Raw genomic sequence first — 19222 nt, 5'->3', positions numbered from 1 at the left:
GATGCATTCTTAACGCTATCTTCAATCCCTTCCACCTTTCGAAGTATAATCTTCTGCCGAAAACTTCAGCCTTGCTCATGCCCCTGCGCCATGCCTTCTACCGCCATGTGGCTTGGAAGAGCACTAGAATAAGATTCCATGAATAAATTCCATTCGGAGATTTGTAATATATATTTCATTCAGACTTCAAATATGGATTTGGAATATCTCTGGAGTTGCCGAAAAGAAACAATGGCTCAAGGACAAACTGCAGTATCTAATGTAATAAGAAATATTATATATCCATATAGAACTTTCACCAAACTATAGATTTTCGATAAAGACTTGGCAACCAGAGGCTTACCAACAAAGTCAAGAGCTTCCAAATATATTTGGATTCACATTAGCAGTTTTAATTGCCGTTGGACAGATCCTTATTAGCATTTTCGGGTGCACTGGTAGCATCTGGCAAACAATCCAAACGAGTCAATCTGATCCACCAGATTCCTCACACTTGCATACACTCCAAACCCAAATCCAACAATTAAAACCCACACAGTTATGAAAGAATTGAGAAGATACACCAAGGTCCAACTTCTCAGGATCCACGTCGGGGGCTGTTCTATGGCGGCCTGAAAATTAGTCAAACGCTCGGTCAAAGTCTGATAAGAAACAAAGTCAGACCTTTCTGGCCGTGGATTTGAAGTTGGCAACCATATGAGCCGAGCAAGGTATGAGATATACGCTGAAGGTTACGAGCAAAGATCCAACGGCGGAGTTGATTGGCCCGAAAAACGGGATCATGATCGCGATGAACCATGTCGCGAGAACAACAGGAATCCTCGCAATGGCTCGAAGAACGTAGTATTTGGAGTGATGGACACCCACAAACTTTTCCCAGATGATAAAGATTGGAAGGCTAATGAGCCCAAACTGTATAAACTGGATCACAAGCAAGGAAAATCGATCATGATCAAGTTCATGTTAAACCAACAAAAGAAAACGATCACCTGGTGCATGAGCATGAGGATGACGGCAGCGTCGCGGAACTTAGTTTTTGGAAACACCGCAAACGCATTGGCGTTGTCGAGCATCTTGTCACCAAATCGCCAGTAGACAGCGATGGCGGACGGGAGCGTGAGCGTGAAAATGTAGACGATGGCGTACAGGTAGACGAGCTTGAATTTGCGTGGCTTCCACATTGCATGCATGATCTCCCTGGAAAAAATTTCACCGTGGCCAATTCTCTAGTTTCATGGACCTTTGGATTCAAGCTTACACTGTCACAGTACTACCAAAGGCGTAAAGGATATTCGTGGCGCCAGTGAAGTACTGCACGACGTTCTTTGCTCCAGAGTGAGTGACATCCGGATCCTAATGAGATTCAAATCTCAATGTCTCGTGAAAACGAAGAAGAACAAAGGAAAACAAACAAACAGCAAGAACAGAAGGAAAAGACCAACCTTGCCGTGAATTACAGCGGTTATGGTGAGATACCACGCCGTGTAGGTGGTCATGAGGATCCCCGAGAAGGATAAAACTCTGTAGTTGTGAGCGCTGGGGATGAGCACGGTAACGAGGCAGCAAGCTCCAAAGATTATTGTCCATGTCCGCTTGGGGAGAGAATCTTTGATGTAGTACACAGTGCTGGGGGCAATCAAGAAGAGAAGCGATTCAGAGGGATCCGGGCATTGGGTCTCGTGGGTTTGTGGAAAAAACTTGGACTTCTTACCTCCCGCAAGCGATCACTTGGATGGTGGCTGTGCAAAATAGAAGCACGGTGTTGAAGAAGATCCCTGCCGCTCTCCAATAGGGTCCCAGCAATCCTCCAAGAACTTCATACCACTAGAAATGAAGTAGAAGCTGATATTTGGACTGGTGGATGATTCGCATACCTGGATAGTGTGATTCTCGAAAGCTTTCGGGTTTTCTTTCTCTTTGGCCGCCCTGTAGTCTGCGTAGAGAGACGTGATCATGTAACATGTCCAGCAGCCCATGAATCCATAGAGCACCTGGAACACAATTCCAGATGCTAGCCCGAGTTGAGCGAACGAATAGGGAAATGTGAGAAGAACTTGGGCGATCTTATAGAAAACCGCAAATGGTTCGCAGGCGAGATCAAAATGATAGACTAACCTGGGCGGAGGTGGCATTCAACCATGCATCAAAAGCGGAGCCACCGTGCCAGGCGATCGACTTGAAAGTTTCAAACCATGTGTCATTTGGATCAAGCCTGTGTTCTTGTTGCTGTTGGTCATTCAGATCAGAAAGCTCACACATCACAAGTTCTGGGAATGGAATATCGTCCACACAATTTCACTATATAAAAATATCTCGAGATTCATAAGATGGACTGCTGTACAGCTTTTTGTGTTTTATCTTTCTCCCTTTTTGATTGAAATGTATAAATCTTTAGTGTTTTTTGGGGCATTGGTAGCATCTGGCAAACAATCCAAACGTATCGATCTGATCCACCAGATTCTTCACACTTGCATACACTCCAAACCCAAATCCAACAATCACCACCCACACAATTATCAAAGAATTGAGAACATACACCACTGTCCAGCTTCTGATCCACCTGGGCGGCTGTTCTATGGCGGCCTGAAAAGTCAAACGCACGGTCAAAGTCTGGCAAAAAAAGACGAAAAAGTCCACGAAGTCAGACCTTTCTGGCCGTGGATTTGGAGTTCACAACCATATGAGCGGCGCAGGGTATAAGATATACGCTGAAAGTTACGAGCAAAGATCCAACGGCGGAGTTGATCGGCCCGAAAAACGGGATCATGATCGCGATGAACCAGATCGCGAGAACGACGGGAATTCTTGCAATGGCTCGGAGAATGTAGTACTTGGAGTGATGGACACCCAAAAACTTCTCCCAGATGAGAAAGACCGGAAGGCCAATCAGCCCAAACTCTATGAACTGCACAAAGTCCAATCGATCACACAGAAATTACTCCAGAGTTCGCGTATCGATCGAGCAAGACTCACCTGGTGCATGAGCATGAGGATGACGGCAGCATCTCGGAACTTGTTTTTCGGGAACACCCCAAACGCGTTTGCGCTGTGGAGCATCGTATCGCCAAATCGCCAGTAGACGGTGATGGCGGACGGGAGCGTGAGCGTGAAGATGTAGAGGATGGCGTAGAGGTAGACGAGCTTGAATTTGCGTGGCTTCCACATCGCATGCATGATCTCCCTGGAAGAAAAAGTTCCACCAAACAATCAGATCATTCAATCAATGGCTTCGAAGCTTTTTCCACAACTTACACTGTCACAGCGTGACCGCCAAACGCGTAGAGGATGTTAGTCGCACCCGTGAAGTACTGCACGATATTCTTGGGTCCAGAGTGAGTCACATTCGGAACCTGACCAGGAAAAGAAGAGAAGCAGCGCGTAAGTCTCGATTGAATCGAAGAAAATCGGACAAAAATCCAGGAGAAGCGAAGAAAATGACGAGAACAAGCAAGAAAATGGCCAACCTTGTCGTGAATTCCGGCGGCTATGGTGAGATACCAGGCCGTGTAGGTGGTCATGAGGATCCCCGTGAAGGATAAAACTCTGTAGTTGTGAGCGGTGGGGATGAGCACGGTAATGATGCAGCAAGCTCCAAAGATTATGGTCCATGTCCGCTTGGGGAGAGAATCGTTGATGTAGTAGACGGTGCTGTGGGCGATCAAGAAGAGAAGCGATTCAGAGAGATCTGGGCATTGGGTCTCATGGGTCGCGGAGAAGATTTGGATCTGTGTTTTACCTCCCGCAAGCGATCACTTGGATGGTGGCCGTGCAAAATAGCAGCGCGGTGTTGAAGAAGATCCCCGCGGCTCTCCAGTAGGGTCCCAGCAATCCTCCGAGAACTTCGTACCACTAGAAAGGGGACGAAAGATCCTTAGAAAAAATGCGCAGAACTAAGAGCTTTCGGCTATGGTGATTTTATAAATACCTGGATGGTGTGTTTTTCGAACGCTTTTGGATTCTCCTTCTCTTTGGCTGCTCTGTAGTCCGCGTAGAGCGATGTGATCATGTAGCATGTCCAGCAGCCCATGAATCCATAGAGGAGCTGGAACACGATTCCGGAGGCTAGCCCGAGTTGAGCGAAGGAATAGGGGAAAGTGAGAAGAACTTGAGCGATCTTCGGAGGGAAGAAAAAAGAAAGGGAAAAAGAAAAAGTTCGCAAGATTCAACAGTGAAAAACTCTTCCAGAATGATTTTGTGATTGAGCTGAAACTCACCTGGGTGGAAGTAGCATTCAACCACGCATCAAAAGCAGAGCCACCGTGCCAGAAGATCGACTTGAAAGTCCCAAACCATGACTCATCCCTGGAAAGAATCGCGTGATCTTGGTGGTGTTGTTCTTGCTGGTCATTCCCGGTTGATTGATTGCCGGCTTTGCCGTGGAGGATGGGAATCGGGGAGGAGTAATCCGGAGTGGTGGTGCTCGCATTGTTCTCATGGTCATAGTACGACGCTTCACTTCCCATTTTCTTGGAAATGACGCACTATAAACGATGAAGAACAAGAAGAACAATTGGAGGAAGAAGAAGAATGGTTTCTTGTCCAATCCCACTATAAGATCATCGCCGGCGACACAGCCCAAGAACAAAACACACCCTTTTACCAAGATGGGGTATTTAAGATCCAAACGTTTTACCACTTCGAATGGTGCTTCTATAGTAAATTTGCTCTCTGATTACAAGCATAAAGTCCAAGATGGGCGTGTTTTGTCATTCAGGATATCAAATAAGTCGAAACCTGTCCATCTCTTAAACTCGGTCCTCATTGAATTGAATCTGCGCTGGACACTTTTTTCTACGGTCTCCATTGTTGACTGACGTATTGTATACGTAAAATTGGGGTCAACAAAGAGATCCTTTCACATACGATCGTGTGAAGCAATACCGACTTGCCAACAAAAATCCAGCCACGCAAAACTTTGCTTGAGAGGTGGGCTTAGTTAGATTGGTATTAAATTAATCACATCATGTGGAAGGTTCCTACGAGCGATCTTAGATCCTAGGAGAGAAGTGATTTGATTTGGAAATTTGGTTTCTACAAGCGATCTTAGATCATATTGTCAAGGTGGAAGTCAGAAGTGGTTTGATTTGAGAATTTGCATACCAAACAAGCAATTTCATCCCTCGAACAGACCATTTCTTTGAACAAAGTGTTTGTCACGCGGGACCATCTATCACTGTATCAGTCGCTTGCCACTAAAGCTGTTGTCAGCTGATAAATTTGACAAGAAATCCAGAAAGTCGGGAAGAAGAAGCCTAGAACTTACGAAGACTTTCCAATAGATCTAAGATTCAAACTCTCCAGGTCGATGCTCAATCATGCGAGCCAAGAATAAAAGAAAACAAAGACTAGTAAAAGGAAGAGTTTTCTTTGCACTCAGAGCAAAACCAGAAATCCAGAAAGCCGGGAGGAAGAAGCCTAGAACTTACGGGGAATTCCATATATCTAAGATTCAAACATCATGCATTCGAAGCCAAGAAAAAAGAAAACGAAGACTAGTAGAAGGAAGATTTTTCTTTGCACTTTTAGGGTTCTTGAGAAAGAAGAAAATGTGGGGCCTCGTCGAGTTCCAGTGGGCGATTGGATCGAGCCCCCATGGGAACGCGACCGGCCCGAGCGCTTGATTTGGGTGACGAGACTGACCATCTGCACTGCGAGTGGAAGAATGCAAGTGGCTAATTTGTCACCGTCAAGGCGGCGCGCCGCCACAAGAAACGCATGAAACCCTAAAGCCCTAAAGCGCAACTGCAGTCATATGCTTGTCTATTTCATCCTCACTGTGGGTTCCGCGCTCGCAAGGACTTTCTTTCCTGATGACCAAGGACTCTTCCTTTCGTAAAGCTCTCCAAAGCACACCACACACCATCAAAACCACTTCACACAAGTCCGGAAGTACTATGTCACAGTCCCAAGAAGCAACATCTGGGCCAAAGAGGATCTTTCGTCAAAGATACGCTTCCCCTTGGTCCGGCTCGCATCCCATACGTGTACAAAACTGGGGAAGTCATGCTGCGCTAAGCGCACCAGCTCGCGAAAGCCAGCAATAGATTGAATTGCAAACCTTCCGAGCTTTTCCCACTCATCGGGGATATCACGTTGATCTCCCACTTCGCAAACTGTGCTTTCATGAAGTTGGCCGCAAACTTAGCATTTGGATCCCGCTGCTCGGGGTAGCAACAAGGTATCTGTCGACGAGAGCTCCATCTTTCACATCAACAAACCCGTCAATTCCATGATACCAGTTGAAATACATGACATAAACAGGACTTCGCCCCTCCTTGCGGCGCATACATGGCCTTGTAAAATGTCTTGAGCCTCAGTCCAAATTTCTCGACCAGGTGTTCATCCTGATAAACGCAGACTTTGAAACAATCTCTTTCTCTATTGGCTTCTTGGTCGTCCGAATTCTTATCTCACTTAGTGTCACCATCCAGGGCATCCTGTAATTCGACAGTCTCTCAATAGTTCGAGTGCCACCCCTTGGCCTTGTAAAGTATCGGAAACGGCAAGCATGAGGTCCGCCATACCTCACATTATCTCTCTGTGCCTTCAAAGAGTTGACGACTTCAAGGCTTATGTAGGGCTAATCGATTGGTTGGATGTTGGATCCGTTCCAACCTTCCGGTACTTCCATTCCGGCGCATTCCAGGATGTGGTGGGGTGAATATTCTGTTCTTCCAGACTTGGGCGTATTCCCACTTTATCACACTCCCAGGCTTAAACTGCACTCCGTCCCTGGAGTGTCCGAATTGTTTGCTTGTTGCACTGCTTGTGCCAACTTGTTACCATTTTGTAATTTGTATTCATATTTCGCTAAGACCTACTCTGCGACGTTGAAAGCCTAAATAAATCATGAATGTCTTGGATTTATTCCAGAAAATATACCAGGAATATTTGGCGATCGCACTCGTACGACTGTTGCAAATGATACGTGTTTGTATGAAGCGATACTAGTGTATATAGTGCTATATTCTATACATGAAACTTGGTACTGGGGTATCATCTTTTTCTGTTTTTCGTGTAAGAATCCTATACTTTAAGATTGCAGATCTGGTCGCTGCACCGCTTGAGTATTGAGTAAACCAAAGCCCGTGAAGTTGTTCTTTGAGCAGCTTGCAAAGGCACCGAAAATCGATAGCAAATCTGATAAGCTTGAATCAAACAACACAAAAAACTCGTCAGAACAACAGACGTTCATTCAAGAATCAAGTACTTACTTTCAGTCGACGCAGTCTGTCGCTCACTCCCATATGCTGTACCAAGATAGGAGAGACCAATGCTGATCTTGAAGGCCATCTCTCATCCACTTCCCCTCCACAAACTCATAAGTGACACTTGCATCTTCATCCACCAACTTGTTCCTACCGCAGATCTCAAACACTTTGATCCCCAACTTCGTCGCGTACCAGTTAAGCAGGGGGTAGAAAGTGTCAGCGATATACTTGAACTCCGGAATAGTGTGAGCATGACCGTGAATATCGAACAAGACACGAATCTTCTGCTGGAGCTCTGACATCTCCATCTTCTTCAATTGTATGTCCAACCTATCCACTGAGAAAGTTGCAGTAGTCGAGGAAGAGGAAGCCCATTGAAAAGTGTTCAGGATCCCCATTGTGTGCACTCCAGTGTTCTGCCTTGGCTTGATGCACGACAAGTAAAACCCTATACATTTCCTAATGTCGCACTGCTGCTGGCAGGAATCCATGTCTTTGGCCAGCTCCTCCTCAGCGGCTTGGATAACCTGTTTACAGATGACATGCATGCCTTCTTTGCATGCTGAACTTCGCTTCCGATCCCAATCAAGGAGAAGTACCTGTCCCTGAATCTCAAAATCATGCCATACCTCACTTAGAGATTTCCCGCTTGCCTCCTTGTTGAAAACGAACCACCACAGGCTCCCGTAAGTTATGGCAGCTTTGTCATAGGAGCTGTATGGCTTCAACTTCCTAGGCCCTCTAGGCCCACAGTCCACCAGCTCGTCAAGGACTCCCTGCTTCTGTATGGCTTCCCTTGTGAAGTAAGAAAGGAAGCTTGCCGCAACGTCCAAAATCTCAGCAGCTGCAGTGAACCGATTGATCCCCAATACCCCGTAGAGTTCAGGCTTCGAATATCCTATCCAATCCTCTAGCACTTGGAGATGAGGTTGAATCTCATTCACTTGTTTTTGCAGTGAATCCAGGCGAACAACAGGGCTTGGGAACTCTCCTCCGGCCTCTTGCTGTGCTATGAAGTGACGTGGCGGCTGTTGCTTGGTACGACCCTGGAGAGTGTCCCACATATACTGCTTCGCATCCATTAATTGCATTGCAGATGCTTTCTTATCCACTATCCCACCTGAAAGCAGCAACACTTGCTCGTCAAGAGTCTTGCTTGCCGATGCTGATGCCTCGACACTCTTTTCTGCTGCTGCCTCGATTTTTGGAGCCTTGCTTGCCGATGCTGGTGCCTCGACACTCTTTTCTGTTGGTGCCTCGATTCTTGGAGCCTTGCTTGCCGATGCTAGTGCCTCGACACTCTTTTCTACTGGCGCCTCGATTTTTGGAGTCTTGCTTGCCGCTGACGCCTTGAATCTTGGCCTCTTTCCACCAGTATATAGACGAGTATGAGAGATCTTCATCATACGCGCATACATCGCCATCTCCCCCATCTCGCCCATCCTGTTGTAACCCTAGGTCATGTTTATTTCGGATGGCAATTTATTACACGCCGGGAGCCGTCGGATCCAATCAGGAACATCCGCAGCCGTCAGATCTTCGTTACTAACTTCGGTCGATGGGTAATGCGCTCCAGCGCGAGGGATTGGATCCAGTCGTGGCGCGCGGCGCATCATCCGATGCCCTGCACCGCGATGGTCGAGTTCCAACAAAATTAGGGTTCTTCCAGACTCGCTGTTTCCCCAAACATTCTCTCGATCCAGCTCCAGATATGGGATCCCGATCTGGCAAAAAATGCTCCACCCCTGTGCGAAATTGCCGATTGCCGTGCAAGCGCCGATCGCAGTGCTGAAGCTACGGCCTCACTCCCATCTGATGCATCCTCCAGGCCCCTTCTTCCGTCCCCATTCCAAGAACACAGAGCCATGACCGAATTCCACACATCGCTGTTGAGCTCCTGTTCTTGGCACAAGAGCGATCGCGCCTCGTCGATCATGGCCCCGTTTCCTGGACGATGCTCGTCACGGCACTGGAAGGATCGCGAGGGGGAAGCGTTCCAGGTCTGATCTCGAAGGCGTGAAGCGAATCCTTCTTGGAAATCAGGAAGGCCATCCTTCTCGTTGCATCTGACAGATGACGTGATGGTGACGGTGGATTTTTTTTTCCGCATATACTGTCGAGGAGAAAAGTGATTTGTCTTCGTCGAAAGTTGCTGTCAGTTCATATTTACATTTGAGGGATTCCAGAAAATCGGGAAGAAGAAGAGCCAAGACTTGGAAAAGGAAGACTGAGGCCTCACATAAAAACCCTAAATTCTTAGCTCCCATCGAGGACGCCGGCCAGCGTCACGTATGAGGACGATTCGCGCGGCTCCAACGCCGCCGCCCTCCGCGCCGCCAGTGTGCCGCGCTGCGCGTCGCCGTGGCTCCGGCACGAGCTCAAGAACGACTGCCACAGCGCGCCCTCGTCGGATTTAAACGGCATGCCCCGGATGAGATCCTCCGCGTCGCCCAGCTTGCCCGCCCTGCCCAGGAGATCAATCACGCAGCAGTAGTGCCACGCCGTGGGCGAGAGGCCGTGGTCCTGGGCGGACGAGAGGAAGATCTCGATCGCCGACTGGAGCGCCCCGGCGTGGCTGCAAGCGCTGAGGATCGTGAGGAAGCTCACGCCGTCGGGATCGATCCCATCGAGCAGCATGGATTGGAAGGACGCCAGGCAGCTCGCGATGCGCCCGCTGTGCGCATAGGCCGCGATCATCGTGTTCCACGCGATCAAATTCCTCGTGGGCATGGCGAGGAAGCTCCTCTCGGCGTCGCCCACGCAGCCGCATTTGGCATACATGTTGACGATCGCGCCGCCCAGCACGAGATCCACGCCGCCGCCGCCGCCCAGGTACTCCACCACGATCTTCCCGACCTGGAGATCCGAGACCACCGCGCACGCGTCGAGGATCGCCGCTAGGGTTTCCGGATCCGGCTCCGTCCCCTCGAGATCCATCAGACGGAAGAGCTGGATCGCGTGCTTGGATCGGCCGTCCTGAGCGTAGGCCAGGATCATCGCCGCCCACAGGCAGAGCGGGCGATCCGGCGAGGCATCGAAGATCGCGCGCGCGGAATCTAGGTCGAGGCTCGCAATGTATCCGGTCATCATCCCATTCCACGAGCAGAGGTTCGTCATGGGGGTGAGGTCGAATATCCGCCGCGATTCCTCCAAATGCCCCGCTTGGGCATTTGCGAAAGCCAGAGCGTTCCAGGAGACATGGCTGCGTTGCGGCATAGAGGAGAATATCCTTTGCGCAGAGTGTATATTCTTTTGTTCCGCGTACACCGTCACCATCGTGTTCCATGAAAACGTGTCGTGTCCCGGCATCTTGTCAAATAACTCTTCTGATTCCTGCAAATGCCCGGTTTCGGCATATACCTGGAGCATGCAGTTCCAGCAGACGAGATTCTTGGGCGATGTCATGGAGTGAAATATACCCTCGGCATCTTCCAGATTCCATGCTTTTGCAGCCGCCGCAATCGCCAGCGTGCTCGTGACCACGTCCTCCTCCGGCACCGCTGCGGCAATTGTCTTGAACTCCTCGTACTCGGACTGGCAGCGGCAATTCGCAGCGCAGGCGTGGAGGAAGATGTTCCAGGAGACGATGCTGTGCTGCGGGATCCTGCCGAAGATCTCGCGCATCAAGCCAAGATCCCCGCCCAACACCGCGCTTGGCTGGAGGATCTCGTTCCACGACACGATCGAGCGCACGGGCATCACGTCGAATATCCGCCGTGCGCCACAGAGGTCGCCGCTGGCTGCGTGGGCTTCGAGTAGCGCGTTCCATGACACCACATTGGGCTCGGGGATCCGCTTGAAGAGGGCCCAAGCGGTGCCCAAGTCCCCGGTTTGGGCAAATCCCGCGAGCATGGTGGTGCACGACACCACGTCCCAACTGGGGAGCCTCTCAAACACAAGCTTGGCGGTGGCCACTTCACCGAGGGTAATGTGTATATCGAGAATGGTGTTCCACGACACTATGCTCCTCTCGAGCATAGCAAGAAACAGTTCGTGAATGTGGGAAATATGCCCAGAACGGGCATATGCTGCGAGAATTGTATTACAAGAGACAACGCTGCGCTGTGGCATTTTGTTGAAGAGTTTCTCGGCGGTGGTGGTATCCCCGCCGCGTATGAACGCACTGATTAGTAGATTCCAGCTGAAAACGTTCCTCTCTCCCATCGAGTGGAAGAGTTTCTGTGATTCGTACAGATGGCCGCTGTGGATGTAGGCCGAGATGATCATGTTCCAGGAGAAGACGTTGCGATTGCGCAGGCTCTGGAAGAGGGATTGCGACTCGTGGAGACATCCATGGTAGCCATAGAGCTGGATGAGGGAATTCACCAGGAGATTGTCTTGGGTCTGGCCGGCCCTGGCGATTAGCGCGTGGAGACGCCGGCCTTCGTTTAGCGCTCGCAGCCGGCAGCATTCCCGGAGAAGATTGGCACAGAGATCTCGTTGGAACGGAGCTTGTGCCGCCTCCAGTCGATCGATCGCGTGCTTGAGACCCGGGTGAAGCCTTAGCATCAAATTTAGAAACTATATTCACTTTATCTCCAATATGGACAACCACTTTGCTTTAGGTGCAATTAAATTACTTTTTAATTTTTACTTGAGTATCCTTGTATATTCTATTTAATATAACCAGACCATTGGTGAGTAAAAATAATGTGAGTCCTAATAAATACACTAAGCTCTGTGAGAATCAATTTATTTTATGCAGTCCTCAAAGTTGGATGAATTAAGAATTATCAACAGCTCAACTCCCAAGCATTAAAAACACTTGCATTAAACTAAAAAGTATGTATTTATAACTACAATTTCGATTCAAATAGTCTATAATAACAAAAGTTTTTAATGATTAAGCCTTTCTGGAAAAAGAAGTACTTCTAGATAACAAAGGGAACCATTACAAGGTAACCATAGGAATGGAGCCTTAACATCAAATGCAAGTTTATCAAAGCTAATGGTTTAGATTTGATATGGAATTGGAACATGATATATCAAATACAATCTTCAGATTTTGCAAGCTTTTGCAAGCTATGGTAATGCAGACTTTTTTTGGATGGCATATTCTCTATTGTGATTGCATTAATATAATTCAAAGTTGAATGACCATAAGATTTAGATAAGGTACTTTTATTAAAATTTACAACACTTTATCTCTTTTATAATGTAGTTGAGAGCAAAAGAGTAATGTATATAACTATGTCCATTTAGAAATATGTTTATATCACCTAATTATTTAAATATAATATAATTATAGTTTAATAAAAATCTGACATCTGTTAATATGAAACTGTTTTTAAGACACTAATATAAGATGAGATTTAATTTTTATATTTTCTATCAATGATTTATTTTATTTTATTTTTCTATTTTATCATTTTTTTTCTCTCAAATAGCTTATGCACCTAATGTATTTCATTATGAAGATTATGGAACATCCAATGCTCTTCAAAATACAATAGGGTATTTAAATATTATGATAAGCCTAACAGCATTTATAGGTCAAAGGCTACCATCACATGGAACTACCAGAACATTCTGTTTTCCATTCATTTTTTTGGGCTGGTCTTTCAAATGGTGAAGCGGTTATAATTGATATGGTATTAGCCATTTTTTCTGCTGGTGTTAATTGTCCAATAAATGATCATGGAATTCGTGAAGTCAATAATGATGCTGTTAGTCATTTATTAATGACTGTTGCTGGAGAAATATATCATACTGCTAATAACTTAAGAGCATCACATCTTATAACTGTTGTTGTTCAACATGATCTTGGTGTTTTCTCAGTACTTTATACAATACGTAACTATGCACTTATGATAACACCTTCTTCTAATATTCATTCATTTTCTTTTCCTTTTAAATTTTGTAACATCTTTAAAAGTATACTACTTAGTAAATATAAAGGGATGCATATATCCACTCGTAGTTCAGGTGAGTTTTTAATACATCTGTATAAAGCGTATGTGTTTATAATACAGGAGGATTGTAATACTGTTGTATATTATAAAACTATAGTTCTATGGTTTACTGGAACTAATGGATTAATTTTTGATTGTAGATTAAGATTACAAGAGGATGGAAATTTAGTTCTTTATTCTGCATTTGATTCTAAAGCTTTATTTTCAACAGGAACATATTGTAGAAAATTTAAATGTGTTGAACCATCAATACTTGCTCTCCAAATAGATTGTAACCTTGTTCTTTCCAAAGATGGAAAACCACCTATAAGTGTATGGTCAACTAAAACAGCATGCTATTATTAAGTTTGTAAAATATGTTAATAATTTAAGATGGTTTCTTTTCTTTTGGTAAAGGAACAATAATGTTGATAGACTTTTTGAAGGGTCTAGAGAAAAAAACAGCTACTAAAACAGGAGAAACACCTCTAACATTGCATTGCTAGAGAGTTCCACATGGCAACTACACATCACACAATGCAAGTTCACAATCACAGCCATAAAACCAAAGCAATGGCAATGATATTAACAACAAAGAAGATGCCAAAGGTAGTTGCAACTATCCAACTTTCATCTTTGTATCTAAAAAGTCTCATGTTTCACAAAGGGCACTAAAAGACTAAGATAATTACACAACCAAACTGGGGTGAGGTAAGCGATCAATCCATTGGGAGTATCCATCGCCAGAGCGACGAGCAAGATGATGAAGGACGAGGACACCGAGAGCAGCACTAGCACCAATAGCAATAGCAACAGCATCTCTTCTCTGGACAGGCCAATCGATCGCCTGGCGGTGATTAGGAGCGGGAAAAGCTGTACTGGATGTTTGTATCATTCACTTGGCATAATATCACCTCTTTCACTTCTTGTTAAACATCTTTTAGCTCCACTTTTTATAAAAAATAGTCTTGCTTTAATGGAAGTTGATGCTATTGCTGCTTGAGTTCAAGGACAAGAGCAAGGTGATATTCTTTTTATATTGGTTGATACAAACTTGAGTTTATCTTCTATTTCTCAGTCTGTTGCTACACATTGCCATTTACATTTGCGTCGTGTGGTAGAGTTAGTTTTCATTCTTTATAACAACAGTTATACATACACATGTGCATGGGATAAGGCAAACCTAGTTGTGCATATAGACAATCTCGAGTTTGAGCTGCAACCATTGTGAGTGGTGTCGAATCAAGCTTTTGACCTCATTCTTAATATAAATTGGTTGCAACAGAATCATGCTAATTTTTTTTTTAGGTTTTTCCCCCTTGTCTCATACTTTTTTATATTTATTCCATTTTTCTCACTTCTTTTCTTCTTTGTCCTTTTATTATTACTTTTGCTTCCATCACTTTTATCTCCCTATTACTTTCTTCTTTGTTTCCATCTTGTTCCTTTATTTCCTCTTTCGATCCTTCCAACAGTTTTTGTGTTGTAGCAATTAATCAGCTCATGAAGGAGTGTGTTGATCTTTTTGATTTTGGCCTATTTTTTGGGGCCAAGCTGGCAACATATCATCCTATTCCAACTAAGGATGCTCATCTAATCAAGATTCTTGTTCGTCATCAGTCATTAAAAGAGATCAAGATTTTCCATACAAACGTCAAAGAGATGTTAGAAAAGGTTATTATTCGAAAGTCGCAAAGTACTTGGGTATATGAATCTTATTTTGTGACAAAGCTTAATAGGGGTATTTGTTTTTGCATCAAGTATTAAACGAAGTGACAATTTTGGATGTGTACCCTTTTCCTCACATTGTTGATCTTTTGGATTGTCTGGGGCGAAATTGTTAGTTTACCAAGTTAAATTTTGCTTCTAGAAACTACCAAATGCTAATGGCCAAAGAAGATATTCCTAAGACTACTTTTTAATGTTATTTGGTTTGTACAAGTTCTTGGTGATGCCATTGTGTTTAAACAATGCTCTAACAATTTTTCAGTGGATGATGGATGAGGTTCTTTGCAATATACTGGAAGTGATTATTGATTTCATTAATGATGTCTTAATCCACTCAAAGGGGACGTGGGAGGAACATGTCTGTACGTGGTTTGTCTAAAAGACTCTTTACTTAGTAGAAGGGATTGTATTAAGTGTTATGGCAAGTTGGATCACAAGTTTTTGAGGTTAGACATGATGTTTAACAAGCCAATCCTCCAAAAATTGTGCATATGCAACAATTAAAATGCTTCGTACAAAAGGATCAAAAACAATTGACATCACTTACAAATCCATTGATACTACCTTATGATATTCCTCCAGATCTCAGCGTATCCATGAAAGAACCTTGATTGTCTTCCATCATTTAGAGAGGAAGGGATGATGTGAAGTCCAAGTGTATAGCTATGATATCATATATTAATATTAACATAGTAAGATTTTGATAATTCTTAATTTGGTTTTAATCTAGACCACTTACTTCTGTATATAAAGTTACTCCACTCACTCATGGGCAAATTGATATATGCATTTCTATATTACATTTCTATATACCATTGCACTCATAACCTATATCAAATTATTAATATTTAAAATAACATTAACAACAAAAATAATAGTATTTCAAAATATTATTAATGATTTATTCCTTTTTCCTTCAAAATAAATTAATATAAATATATATAGCTACTGAATTTCTTTTCAAAGTTATAACAACTTCTAAACAGTAAATAATTGCACCGAGCATGATTCAAAGGTTCTAAATTTGATGCTAAGGTCCACTCTGGTCTCAAGCACGCGATCGATCAACTGGAGGCGGCGCAAGCTCCATTCCAACGAGATCTCTGTGCCAATCTCCTCTGGGAATGCTGCCGGCTGCGAGCACTCAACAAAGGCCGGCGTCTCCACACGCTAATTGCCAGGGCCAGCCAGACCCAAGACAATCTCCTGGTGAATTCCCTCATCCAGCTCTATGGCTACCATGGATGTCTCCACGAGTCGCAATCCCTCTTCCAGAGCCTGCGCAATCGCAACGTCTTCTCCTGGAACATGATCATCTTGGCGGCCATCTGTACGAATCACAGACTCGATGGGAGAGAGGAACGTTTTCAGCTGGAATCTACTAATCAGTGCGTTTATACGCGGCGGGGATACCACCACCGCCGAGAAACTCTTCAACAAAATGCCACAGCGCAGCGTTGTCTCTTGTAATATAATTCTCGCAGCATATGCCCGGTCTGAGCATATTTCCCACATTCACGAACTGTTTCTTGCTATGCTCGAGAGGAGCATAGTGTCGTGGAACACCATTCTCGATATACACATTACCCTCGGAGAACTGGCCACCGCCAAGCTTGCGTTTGAGAGGCTCCCCAGTTGGGACGTGGTGTCGTGCACCACCATGCTTGCGGGATTTGCCCAAACCGGGGACTTGGGCACCGCTTGGGTCCTCTTCAAGCGGATCCCCGAGCCCAATGTGGTGTCATGGAACGCGCTACTTGAAGCCCACGCAGCCAGCGGCGACCTCTGTGGTGCACGGCGGATGTTCGACGTGATGCCCGTGCACTCGATCGTGATCTGGGCTTGGTGTGCGAGATCTTCGGCAGGATCCCGCAGCACAGCATCGTCTCCTGAAACAGCTTCCTCCACGCCTGCGCTGCGAATTGCCACTGCCAGTCCGAGTACGAGGAGTTCAAGACAATTGCTGCAGCGGTGCCAGAGGAGGACGTGATCACGAGCACGCTGGCGATTGCGGCGGCTGCAAAAGCAGGAAATCTGGAAGATGCCACGGGTATATTTCACTCCATGGCATCGCCCAAGAATCTCGTCTGCTGGAACTGCATGCTCTAGGCATATGCCGAAACCGGGCATTTGCAGCAATCAGAAGGGTTGTTTGACAAGATACCGGGGCACGACACGTTTTCATGGAACACCATGGTGATGGTGTACGCGGAGCAAACGAATATACAATCTGTGCAAAGTATATTCTCCTCTATGCCGCAACACAGCCATGTCTCCTGGAACGCTCTGGCTTTCGCAAATGCCCAAGCGGGGCATTTGGAGGAATCGCGGCGGATATTCGACCTCACCCCCATGATCTGCTCGTGGAATGGGATGATGACCGGCTACATTGCGAGATTCCGCGCGCGCGATCTTCGATGCCTCGCCGGATCGCCCGCTCTGCCTGTGGGCAGCGATAATCCTGGCCTACGCCAGGACGGCCGATCCAAGCACACGATCCAGCTCTTCCGTCTGATGGATCTTGAGGGGACGGAGCCGGATCCGGAAACACTAGTGGCAATCCTCGATGCGTGTGCGGTGGTCTCGGATCTCCAGGTCGGGAAGATCGTGGTGGAGTACTTGGGCGGCGGCAGGGATCTCGTGCTGGGCGGTGCAATCGTCAACATGTATGCCAAATGCGGCTGCATGGGTGATGCCGAGAGGAGCTTCCTCGCCATGCCCGTGAGGAATTTGATCGCGTGGAACACGATGATCGCGGCCTATGCGCACAGCGGGCGCATCGCGAGCTGCCTGGTGTCCTTCCAATCCATGCTGCTTGATGGGATCGATCCCGACGGGGTGAGCTTCCTCATGATCCTCAGCACTTGCAGCCACGCTGGGGCGCTCCAGTTGGCGATCGAGATCTTCCTCTCGTCCGCCCAGGACCACGGCCTCTCGCCCACGGCGTGGCACTACTGCTGCATGATTGTTCTCCTGGGCAGGGCGGGCAAGCTGGGTGACGCGGAGGATCTCATCCGGGGCATGCCGTTTAAATCCGACGGGGGTGCGCTGTGGCAATCGTTGCTGAGCTCGTGCTGGAGCCACGGCGACGCACAGCGTGGCACACTGGCGGCGGGGAGGGCGGTGGCGTTGGAGCCGTGCGAATCGTCCTCATACGTGACGCTGGCTGGCATCCTCGATGGGAGCTAAGAATTTAGGATTTTTATGTGAGGCTCCTGATTTTGCCAGCATTATATTATTTGATTCCAGCCATTCTCCTTGCCATAGCTTGAGTGAGCATCATCAAAAGTAGCTAGAACAAGTGCATGCACAAGTCTTACAAGATTTTGACAAAGTGTTAGCCACAATATTCCCAATTTGATCTGTTTCGACATATTTAGCTCTGCACAAAGCAAGATGCTTTAGAAACAACACAAATTTGCATTATTGACTGAGATGACCCTTGATAAAAATGATGCAATTGTTGAAAGACATTATCACAATCGTTGGTAAGTCTAAATGTATATTTGAAGATGTCTGTAAGAATGCTCCAATCTGTAAGCGACTAAATTTTCCATTTTACTTTAGTCACTTAACCACACCTCCAACCACTTGGAGGAGTCTCACTCACAACCTCCATAAGTCCAATCCAGGACTTGGGACTTGCTAGCCCCGAGAATGGCATCCATGCCACTCAACATTTGCACTTGGTCCAAGTGCTCCACGTGTTTGATCCCATGACCGACACTCAAAGGTACCACCGACATAGCAGCCCGTTACGCTGAGGCCATGCCCAATCACCTTTGCCACACTGGTAGTCCAATACCACTTGCATCACAGTCTTGGCTATCCAAGACTAGGCAAACCATCCGTGAGTGGTCATCTCAGATCCACTCCTTAGTATCCTTAGGATGCCCATAAACAAGGGAAATCGCCTTCCCCAATATCCCTTTGTCAGTCCCCACTAAGTCCCCTTTCTGCCCCTGGCCGTGTTTGCCAACACTGCCACTAGATCGAGACCCACAGGCCCGACCACTAAGTCCCACAGTCCTCTGGGACTTACTCACCACACGACTGTGTCCTTGGTCACTACCCCAGAGGACTGCTCCGCTTCCTTTCCACAGTCTGGGTCTTTGGGACAACATTTCGGAACACCGTGGCCTTACGCGAGCCACCTGGGTACTCTCCTCGCCTTCTACCTTTGGGTGCTCTAGCCATGGGCTTAGAGCGGGGTTCCGTTGAGCCACACCAGGTATCCAAGTAGGTAGTGCCACCCACACTTGGACTGGGAGCATCGGCCAGTCGATCTCCCGGGGGAACTAGAGCCGGCTCTTGAACACTTCACCAAGCTACCCCACTTGTCGGTCCGTGTTCACTCCAGTCTTGGACTTCACAGTGGGCATCTCATCACCC

The 19222-nt window shown here is 46.5% G+C and overlaps 4 protein-coding genes across 7 annotated transcripts; 1 reads left to right on the top strand and 3 right to left on the bottom strand.

Moving 5' to 3' along the window:
- Positions 1-351: 351 nt before the first annotated feature.
- LOC112342018 (auxin transporter-like protein 1) lies at positions 352-2280 on the bottom strand. 4 transcript variants are annotated; one of them, XM_024663121.1, is made up of 8 exons: positions 2116-2229; positions 1875-2063; positions 1712-1814; positions 1443-1626; positions 1259-1353; positions 990-1197; positions 664-921; positions 352-611 (listed from the first exon to the last, which is right to left on the bottom strand). In XM_024663121.1, the coding sequence occupies exons 1-8, from the start codon at positions 2138-2140 to the stop codon at positions 417-419; spliced, it is 1257 nt and encodes a 418-aa protein (XP_024518889.1). In that variant the 5' UTR covers positions 2141-2229; the 3' UTR covers positions 352-416. The 4 variants fall into 4 exon arrangements, with proteins under 4 accessions (XP_024518889.1, XP_024518890.1, XP_024518887.1 ...); XM_024663122.1 differs by having other exon boundaries at positions 1875-1991; positions 2116-2220; XM_024663119.1 differs by having other exon boundaries at positions 355-611; positions 1712-1824; positions 2116-2280.
- Positions 2281-2303: 23 nt separating this feature from the next.
- Positions 2304-4695, bottom strand: LOC9650727 (auxin transporter-like protein 1). The gene is made up of 8 exons (XM_002989338.2): positions 4215-4695; positions 3926-4114; positions 3737-3849; positions 3465-3648; positions 3253-3350; positions 2974-3181; positions 2648-2905; positions 2304-2583 (listed from the first exon to the last, which is right to left on the bottom strand). Exons 1-8 carry the CDS (start codon positions 4461-4463, stop codon positions 2392-2394), a joined length of 1491 nt encoding a protein of 496 aa, XP_002989384.1. The 5' UTR covers positions 4464-4695; the 3' UTR covers positions 2304-2391.
- Positions 4696-9467: 4772 nt separating this feature from the next.
- Positions 9468-11720, bottom strand: LOC112342031 (pentatricopeptide repeat-containing protein At4g02750-like). Its single transcript, XM_024663176.1, has 2 exons — positions 10485-11720; positions 9468-10358 (listed from the first exon to the last, which is right to left on the bottom strand). The coding sequence occupies exons 1-2, from the start codon at positions 11718-11720 to the stop codon at positions 9468-9470; spliced, it is 2127 nt and encodes a 708-aa protein (XP_024518944.1).
- A 5486-nt stretch (positions 11721-17206) lies between these two features.
- On the top strand, positions 17207-18019 carry LOC112342030 (pentatricopeptide repeat-containing protein At5g56310-like). The gene has a single exon (XM_024663175.1). It carries the CDS (start codon positions 17207-17209, stop codon positions 18017-18019), a length of 813 nt encoding a protein of 270 aa, XP_024518943.1.
- Positions 18020-19222: the final 1203 nt, after the last annotated feature.

The sequence above is a fragment of the Selaginella moellendorffii genome, unplaced genomic scaffold, assembly GCF_000143415.4.
Source record: "Selaginella moellendorffii unplaced genomic scaffold, v1.0 SELMOscaffold_97, whole genome shotgun sequence".
NCBI classification, from domain to species: Eukaryota; Viridiplantae; Streptophyta; class Lycopodiopsida; order Selaginellales; family Selaginellaceae; genus Selaginella; species Selaginella moellendorffii.
The sequence above is the reverse complement of the archived record's forward strand: the minus strand, read 5'-3'. Positions and strand labels throughout refer to the sequence as shown.